We start from the raw sequence: 19,353 nt of genomic DNA on the forward strand, positions 1-19,353 counted from the left end.
TGGGGAGGGTGTAACCTGTCAAATATATCAAATATCTTGGCATATTGACCACAAGGGTAGAAAGTGTTGCCCTCTTGATGGTCAGATATATGATGTTGCCCATTCAGTGCTCTCTCTCTCTCTCTCTCTCTCTCTCTCTCTCTCTCTCTCTCTCTCTCTCTCTCTCTCTCTGTCATGCCAAAGGTGAGAGATTGATAGATGGATAGAAAGGGAGAGTGGTTGCTAGATACACAAATATATACTGCATTATTGACATTTTTAATTGTTTAACCACGCAACTCAGTCTCTCTCTCTCTCTCTCTCTCTCTCTCTCTCTCTCTCTCTCTCTCTCTCTCTTTGTTGTTGGCTACATATATATTTTTATGAGTAAAATGTTTAAGATGACTTTGAAATGACATTAGTATCATTTCAAAGATTAATACAATAATAGGATAATAATTTAAGGTATATTTGAACTAGGATGATACTTTCAAGTATACATTTGGTATTTGAACAGCCATAAGCGTTTGTAGAGCGGGGGGTGTTAACTATTTGTGGGGATGTCTGATACGCATCCCCCGCAAATACGGGCGTTTTACTGTGCCGTATTTGCTGGTGTATTAGACACACTTTTTTATTTTTAAATGTATCAGAAAACTGGCCTGCGTCCAATGCAGCTATATTATGAATGGGAGACCGAGCCTACGTCGAGCATACTGGGTAGGCACAAAAATTGTTGCTAATATAGTAAGATATTGAAAAACAAGCCTAATTATTACAGTAAACTCTGTTACTAATAATAAAATATTGAAAACAAGCCGAATTATCAGTATGTTATCACAAAATTATGAAAAATTGCTTGCAAAACATCGGTAGTTACCCTATAAGGGAAGATCATATCATCTCACTGTACTGTACCTCCATCCCAAGCATACATAACCCACACCTGATATGTCTTACATTATTTAGGAAACATTTATTTATTTTCTAAGTAAAAAAAACATTCATCCACCTGTCAGCCATTTGCAATGAGTCGATGTAAACAAAATCATAGTGCTCCCTTGGTGGCCTGTCCTGGTAACACATATAAACAACTATACAGCCGACCCAAGAGGACGTAAGAGTTTGGGTACGGTTTCCCATAAGTAACATTGTTTATTTATGGTAAATTTCATACAGTTTATTTATGGTAAATTTCATACAGAGTCCAAACCCTTGGTTGAAAAACAAAAAAGGCACTGTTATGACATCAAATTTAAACTATAATCATACATTTTTCTCTAAAAAATCACTGTAAAATCTCTTTCAATAAATGCATGATGAAACATGCTAAAATTGTTTTCTTCCACAAAATATCCGTGTAAAATAGGTGTCACCTTATGCGCCAGCAAATACAGTGATTGTGTGGGGGAAACATTACGGTTTTTATTTTTTTAGAATCTTTAAACTTTAAACGTAGGTTGCAATTCATAGAATTGTTTTTGTTGTACTTTGTAATATAAAGATATTTTATTTTCATCCAATTTTTTTCCAAAGGTTTTTGGTGGGCAAGAACAACAGGCTACCTTGTCTACAGGGATAGATGAAGACGTTTTAATGGTTGCATCTGGGAAGGAGTTTACTCTTGTGAGGACCTCAGCAGGCAGAGTAAGTTTGGTGTGATGTGTAAGTCATATAATATTAGGCTTCAGGTGCTTAATGAATACTCATAGGCTCAGAGGGAATACTACAAGAAAGTTATTTGTGGTCAATCTTAAAACAGGTTAATTAGCTTGCCTTTTTTAGACCATGTGTGTGTGTGTGTGTACCTTTGAGTTTGTTAAGTAACTACCTAGTATGTGATCAAAATATCAAAAGTAAAAAGTTTCTTTACTACAGTAATTTTTGGAGGTAATATCTTGTCGTTATTGTCTTGTATATGTTATTCATTGTGCGCTTGTTAATTTTCCTAACAGATACATTACAGTGGCAAAGCTTCTTCTGTTGGTATGAAGCAAGGAAGTAGCAGTGCAAGTATAGTGACAGGGGCAGCCAGCAGTGGTGTCTCAGCAGGTGCTTCAGGCTGCTCAGGGCCAGGTAATAGCAGTGGTGGAGTCAGTGGTAGTGCTGCAGGGCCAAGTACAAGTAGCACATCTCCAAACAAATGGCCTGAACTTAGTATCACCAAATCTCCACGTATTATACATGTAGCTGTTGGGCATGAAGGACAACATGCTGTTCTTGTATCAGATGAGGGAGCAGCTTTTTTTGTCGGGACAGCTCGACGCGGGGAAGATGGCGATGCTAGTGAGTATAATTTTAATGGTATTTTGTCATTGATATGTAATAGCACCAAAGGGTTATTGTATTATTTCTGTTACTATCAGCATAGCATTTTAGAAGGAGACTCATTTAAACATTGTTAAAAATGATGAGTGTTTTATTGGCAAACTTTTTTATTAAGTTGAAGTTTTTCAACTTTTCTAACAATTCCCTATAATCCTGGAAAAAATTTCAATCATAATCTGTAGGATACTCATTCGTAAGTCCATCTTTGATGGAGGATACAGACACACTTGGGAGATTTCTTCATTTGATGTACACAGTAAGTACCATGAATAGGCTAATGATGTTTTATCCCAAATGGAAGTTTGGAGTGAAGTGGATTGTGGTTTATGTTGTGACTGCAGGGGACCTTATTATGTTGAAATATAATCCATTTTATCATTCATTTGTTAACTTGTAAGTCAGGGTTTCATTTCTACAACTTGGCTGACCTTTGTAGGGTATCCTGATGGCTAGTTCTTGGGGACATTGTATTTGAGCAGTGGTGTGTTAATCATCATCATCGTTGAAGGTAGACGTGGTTGATGTAGGTGTGACCACCCTTGCTGTAATCTAGTGTATGTTTTATTGGCTTAGGAGTAAATGTTAACGACTCCTTTTAGCACTATTTGCTGTGTTTTAAGTCAAGTAAAATCCATGTGTGTTGGTAGCCTCCATTAAACAGGAACTTGGGAGTAAGTATAAAAAAATGTTTAGTTTACCATTGTCCTGAAGAAAATGGGATTATTAGAAACAGAAAAAGTTTGCTATAATGAACACCTCTGAAACAGCAATCATTTTTAATGATTAGTAGGTCTTCAAATATTTTTGTAATATTTTGATTAGTAACTAGGGAAGATACAAAGGAGTGCAAAAATGAAGGTCCTTGGGTAATGTTGTATGCAGATTTAAAGCTTTACATATTGCTAAAGAGCAGAAGAGGCAAGAGACAAATCATTTTAGATATGCCTAATGTCCAATGGACCATTAGGCTGCCTGGTGCCCCCCCTTCCCCTGGAATTTTTGCTGATATTTTTCCAGTGCTTTAAACTGTATCGAATCAGAACCAGGTTGTGTCCCATCATGCTTTGATGATTTTGGTTGTTAAAATGTAACTTTAAAATGGCAGGAAATGAGCCTTTATCATCTTAAGACTGGGCTGTACTTAGGTGAAGATTATAAACAACCTCCCAGTTTTTAAATACAAATAGGGTTAACACACAAACAGTATATAGCATAGTTATTTTGATCATAGGAAAAGGATAACAAAATTGTTCAAGCATTTGTACAGTTGTAAATTGCTCTCTTTAGTAACTCTTTAAAAGTGAAGAAAAATGCTGTCCACATAGTCTTACCAGAACTGAGCAGTTTTGCCATATCTGTCCTCATGAACAGCATAGTCAGTGAATATAATTTATGGACAATTTTGCTCCTTTAGTGCATCTTGCAGGTTCTCCTTGCTTGGCTTATTAGCAAGACTTTCTTTAATCTTATTCTGATTTGACAATAAGTTCTTCAAGAGGCATCAGATTTCTCATCAGTAACCATGCTAGTGCTTCAAAATTATTTAGTGTCTATGTGTGGTCTGTTGTAATGTTTACAAATTGAGACATTTTCCATGGACCCACTAGCACATATACCTGATTCAGTCTGTACATCTTCAACACCACTGCATTCCTTTGCCCATCACAGCAAGATATGAACATTTAGTATGAAGTGCATATAATCCAACAAAACAATTTCCAGATTTTTGTCCATCTTTCCATATAATGATATATGCTTTACACATTTACAATTTCTAGGTCAAACATGAAAATAGTAAAACATTGCGGCATCATTTTAGAAGCCACTTGAGAAAATGTGATTGGACTGTGGTTGTTTGTGATAGGTACATTTATGAAAGGAAGATTATATATCTCAGATTAATTTCCAATACTTTTGTTCCTTATCAAGGATAACCATCTTTGCTAGGCTAGCTCTTAATAGAATACCAGAGCATTCCAAGGCTGTATTATTATTGCAATACCATAAGTCATGCATATCAGCATTATTATGTTGGTTGCTTAATCAGATGTCAAAGTCACTTATTTCTATCACCCATTTTGTATGTTATACATACATGGGCTTTTTCTTGGCAGGAGAGGGATTTCTCTCCTTTATTTGTTAATATATTAATCTAGTGGAACCTGGTAATGGTACCTCTAATTGAATCATGATTCAAAGAGATGACACCAATAATTATCATCAGAAGAATGTCACCCACTGAGTTCATCTCTTGCATAACTTTGTCGGTCCATTTCATACAGGTGCACATCTGCTTCACTTTTAGTTTTATGCAGCTTGCACTTAACCATTTCTCAGGTTTTTTCTTTCCTTGCTACAGGGCTGCTTATAAGCTAAACCCAAAGGTTGTTTTCCCCACTGCAAACTGCATTATCCGCTGTTTGCCAGTTGGACGGCACATACCACCTGTCATAAACATAGCCTTACTGGTATAAAGTTGAATTTAGGTAATTGTTGGACATGTGCAAAATAAGCAACATACTCCTGGGAGTGAATCATGAAGGAAAGGCTTCATAAGACTGCTCTTTTTGGTCAAGGTTTTCAAGTTAGTGTATGAGAAAGAGAGTACATCCCCCCAACAGATCTCTTGCAGACTATGCCCCTCTTTTTCCAAGCTGATTCCATGTCCTGGCCAGTATATGAAGACATTGGAATTCGAGATCTCCCTGTATGACATTTTTAATGGAGGTTGAGAATCATACATGGGGAAAGATGCCCCCAATTTAGGGCATGAAATGGGCTTTGCCACTGAGCTTCCCCTCCTGAGCCTGGAAGACACAGGGGCACTGTTTTTGCATGAGAATGATTCCTAGAAAAACCATATAGGCTCTATCTTGCAATAACCTGATATTAATGAGAACTCTAATAGGAACACCCAACTCTCTCTAAAGTACTTTTTTACCCATGCAATAACCTGATGTTGAGGAGGACCCAAATGGGGCCACCTTCCTCTCATAGAAGTACGTTTTTTACTAATGCAATGACCTGACATTGAAAGGACTGCCAATAGAGCCCACACAATTACCCTGAAGTTCCTGTTCCTTCCAGGGATTATGGTTCTTCATTAGAGACTCCCAAGCCTTTTTTAGGCATTGACAGTGTGGCTACCCAGGCCCAATTTGACCAAGAACAGTGGTCCTTTGTTATAAAATTCTGTCAGTGGTCCTTAGTAATAAAATTCTGTCTGGAGCTTGTTAAGAATTTCTGAACAAGATAATGCATAGCATTTGAGAAGCCCTTGATACTGAGCACCACTACATCGGAGATGCTGTTGAGGATTCCCGATGGGTATTCAAACAACTCTTAATCACTAAAGTTGGAGGTTATTTCCAAGACTTTTTAAGTCCTCCAAAGAGAGATGAGTCTTCAAAAGCCACCTGGGCAAGGATGGATCCATGCTCTGAAAAATTTAGGCCTTGAGAGCAAGCTAACAAACAAAACCCAAGGCCAAAGAGAATTTAAGTCTGTTGCTCAGATCCCTTTAGAGTCAGAAGACTCACAGAGGTACGACCATTGTTTTCATAGTTTTGACTAATTCTTATACCAAGACCAGTTCAGACTATAACCTCCCCGAAGCCCAGAGGTTCAGTGACCTACCCCCCTGATACCAGTACCGATTACCCATGGCATGATGCCTCAGTGTGTATCCTTTTGTAGGATGGCAAATACCTCATCAGTGAAAGGAAAATACTGAGGTGAAGTATGTGAAATTTTTAGGACAGCTACTTTTTCCCAACAGGGAATGGTGCTTGGTCCCTCCTTCAGCAGGCATTTAGAACTGCTAAAGGAGACAATCGTCCTCCCTACTAGCATGGCAACAAAAGCCACTGAGGCAACCCCTTTTAATATTTCAGTGTAAATGATGGTACTTCCATAATCCTGGAGAACTAGTGTCCCCTTTGGGTGGCACTAGTGTTTTGCTTCTTCACTTCTATAGAAATTAATCATGTGACAGCAGAATTTAAGAACTTTGTAGTTACAGGTTTACGATGTCTTATACGTAATTCTAAAAACCGAAAAGCTCTAAACCAAAATTTTTTTTTGAGAAAAGTGTCCTTTTGCAAAAGTCAAACAGCACAACTATATTTATAATAATGATCATTTAAATAAAAATTCTTTTGCTTACTGTATCCAATTACAGAACATTAACAATGTGGTCACATGCCATTTGCTTTTGGTATTGTGTACATTTGCGGAATCTCAGCTGATTGAATACTACTGACATCTTCATTGTCAGTAGTTGCTAGATGAAACACAACTCAGAGATAATTTTTCTTGTAAATTAAATTTTGATTTGAAACATGCAGATTACCTTGATTTGAAAAGAAGTAAAGGTGGGACTAAGCCAGTTTTAGATATCACTGTTGCATATTCCAAAACGTTTAGCAGCCTGCCTGTTATTCGTTTTATTCAGATGTGACTATAACCTTCAGCTCAATTTAGTAGTATTCTTTCTTAAGATCTTAAGGGATAAAAATTTATTTTATTTTTACTTGTGAGAATCACTAAGTTTTAACAAGTTGACAGCTTCAATGCAACTCTTAATAAACACGCGATAGTTACGGTAAATGACATAGCATTCAGCTGTTTCTTGATACAGGCTTACAATCCTTCATCATAAATTTTCCAAGCAAAGTTTTTCAGTGGAGGGTGGAGTGTCATCATAAGGTATTAAGGTTGATGAAATGTAGTGCCATTCATAATCCCACTTTGTGTGAAAATTCAAATGTGTACCTCGTATAATCTTGCATTGTGACTTTTCCAAAACCCTATTTTAACCTAATTTTAAGGGGTGGCATCAAACATGAACTTGGTTTAAATATTGAGAGAGAGAGAGAGAACTACCAGTATTGGCTCTTGGCCCTGTTTAGGTTGTTACACCAACAGATATCCACTTGCAAAAGTCAAACAATGGTTGTATTGAGAATAATGATAAATTTTAATAAGACTGTGATTTTACTTGTTGTATCCAGTTATATTACATCTCTTATTGTCATATTACCATCATATTATAGAATATGTACACAGCAATCATGTGCCATTTGCATTCTGCTTCTGTATATGTTCTTAGACTCATCAGCTGACTGTTTTACCAACGTCACTGTCACTCGCTGAATGAAACCTAATTACAGGATAGGTTTCTTTTGTAAATTATCATAATTGGATTTAAAAAATGCAACCGGACCCCCTCTTAAGTAACTAAACATCGGAAACAATGGATGAAGGTAGTGTTAAAGTCGGATCCCATTGGTAGGCAAACCACCCCATAATATTAAAGATCACATTATACACGAGAACTGGATACACAGATTATGGTTCTTTTTTATGCTATATTTTTTTTGAGTTTTACAGAATGTTTTTGCTGGAAATAAATGTGCTTGTGTATTTACGGACCAAGCTTCAGTTCCGAAATCTCCAAAAAAAATCTAAAAACTGAAACACAGCTGGCCCCAAGGGTTTTGGATAAGGGATTGTGAACCTGTACAGAGAAACATAAGAAAAGGTAGAAATAAAGCAATTTATTTTTGTTATCTCAGTATCTGGCAACTACTCAAAGGAATGGACAACACTTGTCTTCCTGTTGAGAGTGGGAAAAGTTCCCAATCAGTTTGGCTACCCAGGAGTTTGGTGACCCTGTGGGTCAAATCTCAGATGGGACAGCCACTTCAGCATTCCTTGCATGGTAATACTTCTTGCCTTTCCTAACATTGTCCACTATTCTGAAAGTGATTCCAAGGGAGCTCTGAGAGCCTTTTATGACTGTCTAGACTACAGTTGTAAAAACAATTTTGTAAACCTTATAGGGAAGCTCTGCAGTGTCATGGAGTACCACCCAGGGCCTTAAAAGAATAGCGTGATGCAATTTTCAGATGATTACAGCTGTCCAAATACATTTGCTCATTGTGTTGGACTTGGGCCATGTCTTTTAATCTGAAAGACATATAATAACATGTCCCTAACACTGTTCCTTATGTCCTTTCCTAGGGTTTTGGATAGGGAAGGACAGGTCTAACTCTTTTTGGGGTAGACATCGCACGGAGAATCTATATTGAATTAGTACCGATAGTTGTCCAGGAACTCAGAAAAGAAGAAAGTTAACCGCTAGCCTGCTAGATGATTGGCTAATTAGGGGAGCCACCAAAGTAAAGTGCCTTTGCAACCTTTTGATTGGGGTTAACGGAGTAATCAGAAGGTTTCCTAGTAAACTGGAACAAGCCTCGTCTCACACCAAATAGGCATTTTGTGTGGCTGGGACTTCACTGAGATACTCCTTGCAGTTGGTTGTCTTCCTAGCCATACTCAGACCAGAATAAAGAAGGGCCTGCAAAGATTCATTGCCTAATCTTGGTTTTTTCTGGTGGCATTTGCAATGAATCCTGAACCTGTTGCAGCTCACGTCTTGGGTAGATCCAATCCCCAGTCTGAGACTTACAAATATGAGTAGAATCTGGCTCTGGCATACCTGGAGAAGGCTTTATGATTGTCTCCACCCATAAAGTTAGGTAGTTGGGAAGATATTCTATCCATGGACATAGAAGGGAGCTCTGCAAAACAAGTTGAACTGACTCCACTGTCTGTGTGGGTAGTAATGCATACAGATGTTTCCTTGGCAGGTTAGGGAGGCCATTGGAAGGATTGTCAGGTAGCTGGAAGATAGCTACCTGTTTTAGGGAGGTGTCATGTTAATTTTCTGAGCTGGTGGCTGTCATCCTGTCTCTCGGAAAATTAAAGCCTCCAAAGAGGACCCACTTTGTGTTGGTCCTAGACAATATGACAGTGATGTCATGTATTAGAGGTTGGGCTCCCACTCATCCCTAAATGTAGTCATGTTGGTATCCTACAGAAAGCTCAGGCAAGGGAGTGGCACTTGTCAGCAATCCAATTTTTGGTGTCTCTTAATGTACATTAATCCTTCAATTATCTGAATTAATAGAGCCAATGGCCCATTGGATAATGGCAAAATCCGAATAATGACAAGTAAAAAAATTTAGGAGTTTTCAAGGGCAACTCTGTACCCTTCCTCACCTAATCTTGACAATACCACATAAAAGTTAACACTCAGTATGCTTATAAACAACAACCATCAAACTTTAACCCTTGAGGGACTGGCTAAATATATATCAAGCACACCCCCAGACCGGGCAAACTTTGTTGTCCAATTTAAGAAAAAAAACAAACAATGGAATTTCTTTCTTCTCCCACTAGAAAGCATCAGCGACGCATCGTCAGAGAGCGATTTCTTGACCCGTTCGTGTTTTGCTGAACTTGTGCAAGTGTTAGCGTGTTTGTGATGCAATGGGACATACGCAGAGATGTCCCAACATTGTCAGGACTCTGAAAGGCGCGTATTGCCTGTCGGTAGTGAGCGTGTAAGACGCGTTTTAGACTTTGATGCTGGAGAGGGACCCAGCACCCAAGGTGATCCATCTTATGATCGCCGTGTTGTACGGCCACGTGTGGCCGAAAGTGACCGTGGGCCCCAAGGGCTGTACCCTGTGCCTTTTACGACCCCTAGGAAACATCGGGGTGTCCTGAGAGGCATTCGTAAACATTTGGGAGGCCTCCAACAAAAGGACATTGATGAATACTTGTTGGAGCTCGATCAAGAGCAGGTGGAAAGTCCTCATTTTGATGGCAGTTGGTCATCTAGTGACGAGGACATCATGCCCGATATCAGTGATGACGAATATTTTCCCCCAATGTCCGTACGAGAGCCAGAGCATGAAAGTGAACTCGAGTTCAGTGGTTTTAGTGCTTATGAAGGAGAGTCTGAGGAGGAGGAGGCACTGATTGTGGCTGGTGGGGATGAGACAGAAAGTGAGGGAGATGGGCCAGTGGGGGGGGGGGGGTTGCGAAGCCGTATGCGCGCATGTGCCCGTAGAAGGTCGTAACGTCGCGGCAGCCTAGGTGAAGGCCGTTTGTCCGAAAGTGATGAGGGGTGGTTGGAGGACCCCCTCCCACCCCACCTAACATGTACCCATTTACTGCAGTACCTGGACTGACCGTCCCTGTGCCTCTCAATGCACTGGGGTTCATTCAGCTCTTCCTTACACGGGAATTGCTGGAATACCTCGTTGCAGAGACGGCGGATTACACTCGGTACTGCTGTGAGGAACTGCAGACGACGTTGTCGTATCGATGGCGGGGCTGCAACCTCACAGACATGGCGCATTTTTTGGGCTCCACATTTTTTTTGGAATGATGCCTGCTGCCGACATCAGGCAATATTGGATTTTTTTTTTAAGTACACCCAATGTACCCGGCATTATGCCCCATGATAGTTAACTGGCGTTGGACAGGTATTTCAACGCCTTCAACCGAAGGGCCATACCCTGGAATAACCCAGATCGCCTCATCTTAGTCCGCCCAGTGTTGGAGTACATTTGTGAACGGTGCCAGTTTCTCATGGTTCTTTCCAAGAACGTTTCTTTGGATGAGGGAATGATGCCATACAAAGGACATCTAAGGATAAAAGTGTACAACCCCAAGAAGCCAAAGAAATATGGTGTGAAGTTCTTTTTTATTACAGAATCCAACACTGGATACGTCGTTGACTTCTCTGTGTATTCACGGTCTTCTCCACGCTGTGTGACACTGTCTTTGGTCTTGTGGATCATTTCCGTAACCAGGGATACCACCTGTTTATGGATAATTATTATAACTCAGTATCCCTGGCCCAGGAACTGTATGAAGCAGGTGTGCACGTCAGTGGTACCCTTCGGTTGGTGCGTGGGTCCCCGAATGTCCTCAAGAGGTTCGCTAGCCAGCCGCAACATCTGGCAAGAGGAGAGACAGTATTGTTAGAATAAAATTGAGCAATTGTCATTAGATTACAGACAAACTTTTTCTAAGAAAATATACGCCAAAGATTATTATATAGAAACATTGATAATTTTCATTTTGCTGTTCAGCACGATAAAGTACAAAGAATGGCCGTTCAAATGATATATAATATATGCACATTAAAGTTATTTACAGATGCACAAACAGGCATACAAAAATTATCTATGCATGCATAAATTCCAGCCGAACTACAGCGTTCAGTGCGTATACGTATATATATATGCTGACATTTTTCGTAATTACTCTGTAATAAATAATGCTAGGAAAAAAAGTGAAAACTGCAATGGAAAGCTGAATAAATTTCCTATACTGTATATATATTACTAAAATCAATAGGTGTTCCCAGTAAATAATTGATCAATTGAAGCTCAAAGACGTTAGTTTTGTTTTTTTTCACATGAAGTCAATTGTTCGCTAAAGATGTTATTATAGAAACGTTGATATTTTTACATTTTGCCATTCAGCACGATAAAGTACAAAGAATGGCTGTTCGATTGATATATAATAGATGCACATTGAAGTTATTTACAGATGCACAAACAGGCGTACAAAAAATTATTCACACACTCATAAAGGATAGGCCATTGTTCTTCACTATTTATCTTATCGAAAAACACTTGAAATATTATTCAAAGTACTCAACAATCACTTGCAAACACTTTTATTACAATAACAAAAGCGAAAGCACTTCACAAACGCAGACAAATGACGACAAAGCAAAAAACGTGAGAGTGCTAAAAAGACGTGCTGAACTTGGTCAAAACAGGAGGTGAACTGCTTGAGTTGGGGGAGGACTGCGGCGCATGCGCGATAGCTGTTGGTTTCCTGTTTATGTTTTCTTGTAGGTCCAAGATCTGCCCACACAATGGCTCAGTCCTCATTTTCTTTGGATGACTTCTTTTTATTTTTGGTGAATTTACCCCAAAAATAACAGGAGCACTTACGGCAAAAAATTCATTGACGTGGTTTCACACCAACGGATCACCAGACGGTTAATGTGAAATATATGTGTATGTATACACATACATAGGTTTAAATATATATATGTATGACTAACTGCATACTGTAAGGCTATACAGTAAACCCCCGCATTCGCAGTCTCAATATTCACAGACTGACCTATTCGCGGATTTCACTATGGAACATATATAACCATTATTCGCTGAAAATTCGCCCATTCATGGTATTTTTCACTGAGAAATATTCACTAGTTACAGACAGTCCCCAGTTAACAGTGGGCTCGGTTAGCGGTGATCCGGTTTTATGGCTCTTGTCTAGCGGCGAAAATCGGCAATTTTCAGCGCCGAAAATCACCGATTTCTGCTTATCAGTGACAATAATTGGGTATTGGCACCGATACATACCTAACAGAGGCGCCGATAACTGAAAATCAGCACCTTTTGGCACTGATAAGCCCCAAAACTCACCGAAAAAGTGCCAAAAATCGCTGATTTTCAGTTTGTGGCGATTTTCGGTTATCATCACACCCTCAGAACGGAACTTCTGCCGATAACTGGGGACTGCCTGTACTGTATTTTCATCTGATTTTCATGACTAAATGCACTTTTTGTGATAAAACTATTAAAATACTCAGGTAGTGTTCGAGTTATGATAGTTCACCTTACAATAATTTGATTTTGCAATGGGTTAAGCAATTAATACCGATACGACAATATTTATAAAATATTTTAAAATTTCGTGTGGGGGCAGGCAGCAGTGTACAATCAGCCAGCGAGAGAGACCAAATTACAATAGACCAACTTCTTTTCCTCCTCATCATCTAGTTTAAAAAGTAACAGAGAATGTGTACAGCCATAAATAACCGACCGAGAAACTGTTGTTTTGTTTATCACTGAATCAAATAACAACAGCCCTTTAGCTTGTATTTCAACCATCGTATGGTAATACACAATTACCTTAGGTCATAGTACAAATGACTTTAAGTAGAATAGGACTGATATATTTTTACATTGTACCCTTATTCACTATGGATAAAAGATCGGCAAGGAAATACACTGCTAAATTTATGCTGCAAGTTGTAGCTGAAGCTGAGAAAACAATGTTCAAGCTGCTAATGACTATAATTTATCATGCATTGGCAACATGGATGAAACTTGACCATAATTAAAATGGGATAGGAAGTATTTTAATCAAAACTACTGGGTATGAAAGAACAAATTAGTGCTATTTTTACGCCAATAAACGATAAATAAGTAAAGCTCGTATTATTATGAAATCAAGTGAAAATAGTGAACGGAATCTTGATTTTTTTACACAAAACAAATGCCCCCGAATGGCCAACATCATCTCTTAACGAAAGAAATAGCTTAATTTCTTAACGAAAGAAAATAACCAAATATAAATAAAGTTTCATTTGCACAACTAGAAGCAAGAAAAGCTCTCTGAACTTTAAAATGGCAAAATAAACACTGCATAAACGATTTCCAAACCAAAACAACGATCACAATTTATAATGCAAAAGCAGTATAATAATATATATATACAATATTATTGGATACAGTGAATTAAGGCATAACATTTTAAAAGATCCATGAAAAAGATGCATATTCGTTATGTTGATGTTTGTATAATATGATATGTGAATATAGAGTACAGTATAATGTAGGCTACGCTACCATATATTTATATGATATACCATAGTGTAGGCTAAGCTAACTTTTGTTTGTTATTCAATTTCTCTTTGTATTGAATTATCATAAGTCATTCTGCATGAACCTTCAGAATTAGCTGATATAAATGATTACTGTACTATACCATGTACAGTATGTATAGAGTATACTTTTTAGTGTAGGGTAGGTTACCATATATGTATACATGGTACCGAATATCCTAGTGTAGGGTAGGCTATATTCGAGATAGCCTATGTTTTTTCCAACAAACGATGGGTTTTTTGGAACCTAATCCCCATCGTAAGTAGGATAATACCTGTATAAGCATTTTTAGTTTTTTTTGTGTGTATTTGAACTATCAAAATAGGCAGTTCTAAGTGTTTTTAGAAGGGTTCTAAGTATTCGTGGGTTCTAGCTATTCGCGGGGGGGTGGGGTGGTACGCATCCCCACGAATACAGGGGGTTTACTATAGATGCATTTCAATAAAAATACTGTGCTGGAGAGAGTGAGAGTGAGTGTGGGTGTATATTACAGAATACAGTAAACTTCTGTGTAAAGGTTTAAAAACATACTAAAAATAGTGCAAAAGGTGACCTTTAAAACAATCTCTAGAAATATTGATAAGGTTCAGCTACTTGCTGGTCGACCAGTTTGCATACCAGCCAAGTCATAGTACCAGAGCTTATATATAATGTCTTAAATCAGTCCTACCATTGTTTTCAAATGTCGAGCCACTAAACACCACTGGCCTCACTACTTGTTGAGGGAGATCTTTAGCACCGACCACTTCGGCAAAAGACCCTCTTCCCATTAGTCTTGCCATTTCATCATCTGTCACTTTACCTCATAATGTGTGCTTAAATCACATTCTTTATCACTGTGTTCTTGCTGGTATGTTGGATCATCAACATCATCGGTAATTCCAGTGCTCCTAAGTCTTCCTTTGTCACTCACTGTTTTCACTATCTGAGGATGCAAATTCACTGTCTTCCATTTCATGAGGTGCTAGCTGAACTAGCAAGATGTAATCTCCTTTGTTGGTGACTTTTTTTTTTATTTTATGCCTAAAACTTAGGATGGGGCATACAATTGCCAGTTGGGGAGATTGGTAGCAGAATCTCCATAATAAAATCTTACAGACAATTGCCATTCCACCCATACACTGGACTGAGGCCTAAGGGTTGCCAAATTGCTTCTTATGTGGCCTATCCAAACCAAATGAACTCTTTCCTGTGAAATTCATTCAGATACCATGGTTTGAAAGAAAAGATCTCACATGATGTTCCTTGCCCCTACCCTTGAGTTATTGTACCTTTATTGGTAGAAGAAATTTTGTTTCATTGGAGGTCAGAGCAAGACTGGAGTTTCTGCCAAAGTGCCAAGCAAGTACTTTAATATTGTATTTGATAAATTGTTGGCAGAAGAGCCTGGCCTCAAAAATCGTGCTAAGAATGGACCATTTCCATAGCTATCCATCTTATTTGGAAAATCACCATCATGCTCTGAATATCATATGATTCAGCCTGTGGTCAGAGAAAACTTGGAGAGTCCCTACTAACACCTAAAGAAGAGAGAGGGTCATTCTACTTTTGAGAAATGTGCAGGTAGGCAGATGCATGTGACGTCACACTGTCCAGACAAGGGGCATCGCCATAAGAATAACATAACGTTTATCAGAATTTGCTCCTTTTCACAAATAAAAACAAACACTTGCTGGTTCGTAATAATTGAAGGCTATCTTAAATGTCCTTATTTGTTACCTATGACTTTTCTAGTAACGAAAGGCTTGAATTCTTATAAAATCTTAACATAATTGTGATTATCACAGTGACATATTAAGTCATATTTGAGCTTTTTATTATTGAGCACAATTTATGAAACAAAGTATTTGAAACATATTGTCAATGTAGATGTTTAATAAAATATTCCATAAAGTTTTATCCTTTTTATCACGAAATATTCACAAAATAATATAGGATTTTTTACATCTAGCATTTTTCTTTCCTCTCTTGAACCATACTTTTATTTAAAATCCTTATTCTAATAAACATTCTGCTTTAAAAAAAAGTTATTACCTCTTTTGGCAATACCACTAAGGTAGCAATATAACATGATAAGGTTTTAACTGAAAATTTTTCCTCTAAAGTTTTATTTGCATGGAAAGTTTTGAATAATTTGTTGATGAATCAAACTTTTTCAATTAATTCTTTCGTAGGTCCCATTAAGGGCCTATCCTTTCTATTAATGTATCCAATCCATGTGTTATCTCCATTTTCCATATTTATCCCAAGAAATGGATGAGGAAATTTTTTTGCAATGTATCCTCTAAAATATTCTAGCCCTTCTTTTTCTATTGCTTCTTTAAATCATATTTCTGTCTCTTCAAAACTGATTGAATTTCCATCGGTCTCACTGTTGTCAGAAAGAAAATCCCCATCATTTGACAGCAAAAAAGCATTGCAGAAAAGCATAAATCTTGATTGATTTATTTTTTTCATATGTAATTTTTGAGGTGAAGCTGGTTCCATACAATCTGCCAATGAACTTTCAGTTAAACTTGTATCACAATTTTATTTCTCTGTATTATATTTATTACCTCAAAGAGAGACATCCTTGAAGAAAAGGTACGCTCTTACTTGGTATTTTACCCAACTTGAGCAGAATGCTGATCTTACAACAGTGAGAATACATTTTTGTTCTCTGCTGACATGAACTCAGATTCTTCTTAAACAAGGAATTGTTTGATTATTGCATGATGTGCAAACCAATAAATTTTTCCCATACCCTTCAAGTTTTGTTTGTATTTTTGAGCTTTATTTCCAATATTTTTACAAAAGTTGATTGAGCAGAGTAAAATACCAAAAGCAACTTACTTTTTCCAAATTCATATACGCATCAAGAATTAACAGCCTGTGCTGACACAACATTTAACTATACAAGACCAGTACACCTGAAATATTGTTCACTATGCTAATTTTATTTGTTTGCATCATACACATGTGAATAGATAAATTTTATCTTTTGCCCAGTGAGTGAGAGAGAGAGAGAGAGATATACATATATTCCGAGAATTTTATTGGGAAATTTCTCAAATATTCCTTGCACTTAGTATTTCTAAAACAATAAAGAAAATACGCAACAAAGGATCTAATGGAAAATTAGGCATCACAGCCTATGCCTACATGAGGTCAGCTTTATCTTACAAAAAGAAAAATACATTTTTACATTTTTCCACTAAAATAATCACCTATGTATTGTGCACTGTTAGGGCAAGAGTAATTTAAATAGAACTCATTATTTTCTGTGCAGCTTATATTATTTCCTTGTTGAATTTCCATGAATCTTGCAAAAAGAAAATGATGAACAAAACATGGGCACATTTCCATTTATTGGCTGACAGGTGAATGAAGAGTTGGTAATGCATCTGCTTTCAATGTCTTTCATTTTGGATCTGGTATATTTAGTAGTTCTCATCTTTCATTTTGAATCTGGTATATTTAGTAGTTCATCCATGACGTTCCTCTTGTATTCTTCTTCAATATGTTGACTGCATATCCTTGCATTAATAGTATTTAAGTGATCCTTCCTCATACAATTATTTATCCACCTTTTTTTCATTTCCTTGTTTTTGATAAAGTTATGCTACCTAACACTACTGTTCTTTGCAGATTTTGTATTACAGCCAAAAGTAGCAGAAATACCAGGGATTGTACTTTGTTTTTTTGTTCAAAACTAACTTAAAAATTGAACTATAAAGTTTGGCCAGATAAGAAAAAAAAAATTGCTTGTTACTGATAAATGCGGGAGACCTGGTTCATGCCCATTCTGACCCCCTGATGGACCAGGATTTGGAAGAGCTGATGAAGTCTGCCAGCGAGGAAGAAGACACTCCAAGTTCAGGGGAGGAGGATGAGGGCCTGTCTTTGGAATGTCTGTGCCAACATAGAGGATAATCAAGGAGGTGTAGGAAGAGGATAATCAAGGAGGTGTAGGAAGAGGGTAATCAAGGAGGTGCAGGATGCAGCTTTGTTATGGGATCCTTATATGGAACGCTTCTTAAAGTTTTCGAATGCCCTTGTTGTGGCATTGGTGCCCTATAACCAAGCCCTCATCAGCATGAAGAAGCAGCAACAGCAGTTGCCTATCACTATGTTTATTAAATGTACAGGCAGTCCCCGGTTATTGGCGGGGATCCATTCCCGAGGGCATGATGACAACCGAAAATTGGCGATAATAGCACTGATCCACAGTTAGCGGCACCGATAACCGGTTAGTGGCACCGCCGATAAGAGGCGATCAGTGCGATAACTGTTATCAGCGCTGATAACCGGTTATCAGCGACGAAAATCTGGTTATTGTCGTTGCTAGACAAGCGCCATAAAACCGGATCGCCAGTAACCGAGGCTGCCGATAACGGGGGCTGCCTGTATGAAGAAGGACCTCCAAAGCCTCCCCAAACCCCTGAAGAAGTGCCTCCCCAAGCTCCTGAAAAAGTGCCTCCCAAAACCCCTGACGAAGCACCTCCTGAAGAAGGGGAAGAGGCGCCCTCAGAGATGTAACTCCTCTGTTTTGCTGTGCAGTTATATCTTCATCGTCATTCATCAGGCTACACTGCTAATTCATCACTATCATCTATAATCAACATTTATCACCGGAGAGTGCCCGTGCTATGATTTACATAATCTTATTACAGGCAGTCCTCGGTTATTGGAGGGGGTTCCATTCTGGGGGTGTGATGATAACCGAAAATCTGCGATTTCAGCGCTTTTTCAGTGATTTTCGGGGGCTTATCAGCGCTGAAAAGTACTGATTTTCGGTTATCAATGCCTCTGGTATTTATGTATCAGCGCCAATACCCAATTATCGGCGCCGATAAGCGGAAATTGGCGATTTTCGGCGCCGAAAATTGCCGATTTTCGTCACTAGACAAGCCCTGTAAAACCGGATTGCTATTAACCGAGCCCACCGTTAACCGGGGACTGCCTGTATTAAATACTGTATTTTCAGTGTGCATATGTATTTTTGTTCTCTCTCTCTCTCTCTCTCTCTCTCTCTCTCTCTCTCTCTCTCTCTCTCTCGTGAATTATGTACATACCAATGTTTCCCCTGTAAAAGAAAATATGCCTGCCTGAATAGGTAGGGGGAACTGGATTATAGTTTTCACACACATATCTGTAAGCCATACAGTATATGTACTGTACATATTTTTAAGGGTATTGGTTAAAATGACTTTGAAATGATGTTAATAATAATATTTCAAAGGTTAATACAGTGATAGGATAATAGTTTAAGGTATATTTGATGTAGGATGATAGTTTAAGTTTGAACTTTCAAGATAGGCAGTTATAAGCACTTTTAGAGGGGGGTTTTAAGTATTTGTGGATTTTAGCTGTTCGCAGGGCATTGTGGTACATATCCCCCATGAATACAGGGGGTTTGACTGTAAATAGATATTGAAAATTTTCATATTTCCTTATTGAATTCTTTTTTGGGATTTTTTTTTCTGTTCTTGATTTCCTATTGGTTATGCAA

At 38.1% G+C, this 19,353-nt stretch overlaps 1 protein-coding gene across 1 annotated transcript in view; it reads left to right on the forward strand.

Annotated features, from left to right (window-relative positions):
* The window catches only part of hiw (highwire), a 1,788,684-nt gene that overhangs the window by 300,305 nt on the left and 1,469,026 nt on the right, over nucleotides 1-19,353 (forward strand). Inside the window, 2 exon segments of the mRNA XM_067112237.1 lie at nucleotides 1,516-1,626; nucleotides 1,935-2,265. Coding sequence (XP_066968338.1) covers nucleotides 1,516-1,626; nucleotides 1,935-2,265 — 442 coding nt within the window.

The sequence above is a fragment of the Macrobrachium rosenbergii genome, chromosome 2 (genome assembly GCF_040412425.1).
Source record: "Macrobrachium rosenbergii isolate ZJJX-2024 chromosome 2, ASM4041242v1, whole genome shotgun sequence".
In the NCBI taxonomy this organism is placed as follows: Eukaryota; Metazoa; Arthropoda; class Malacostraca; order Decapoda; family Palaemonidae; genus Macrobrachium; species Macrobrachium rosenbergii.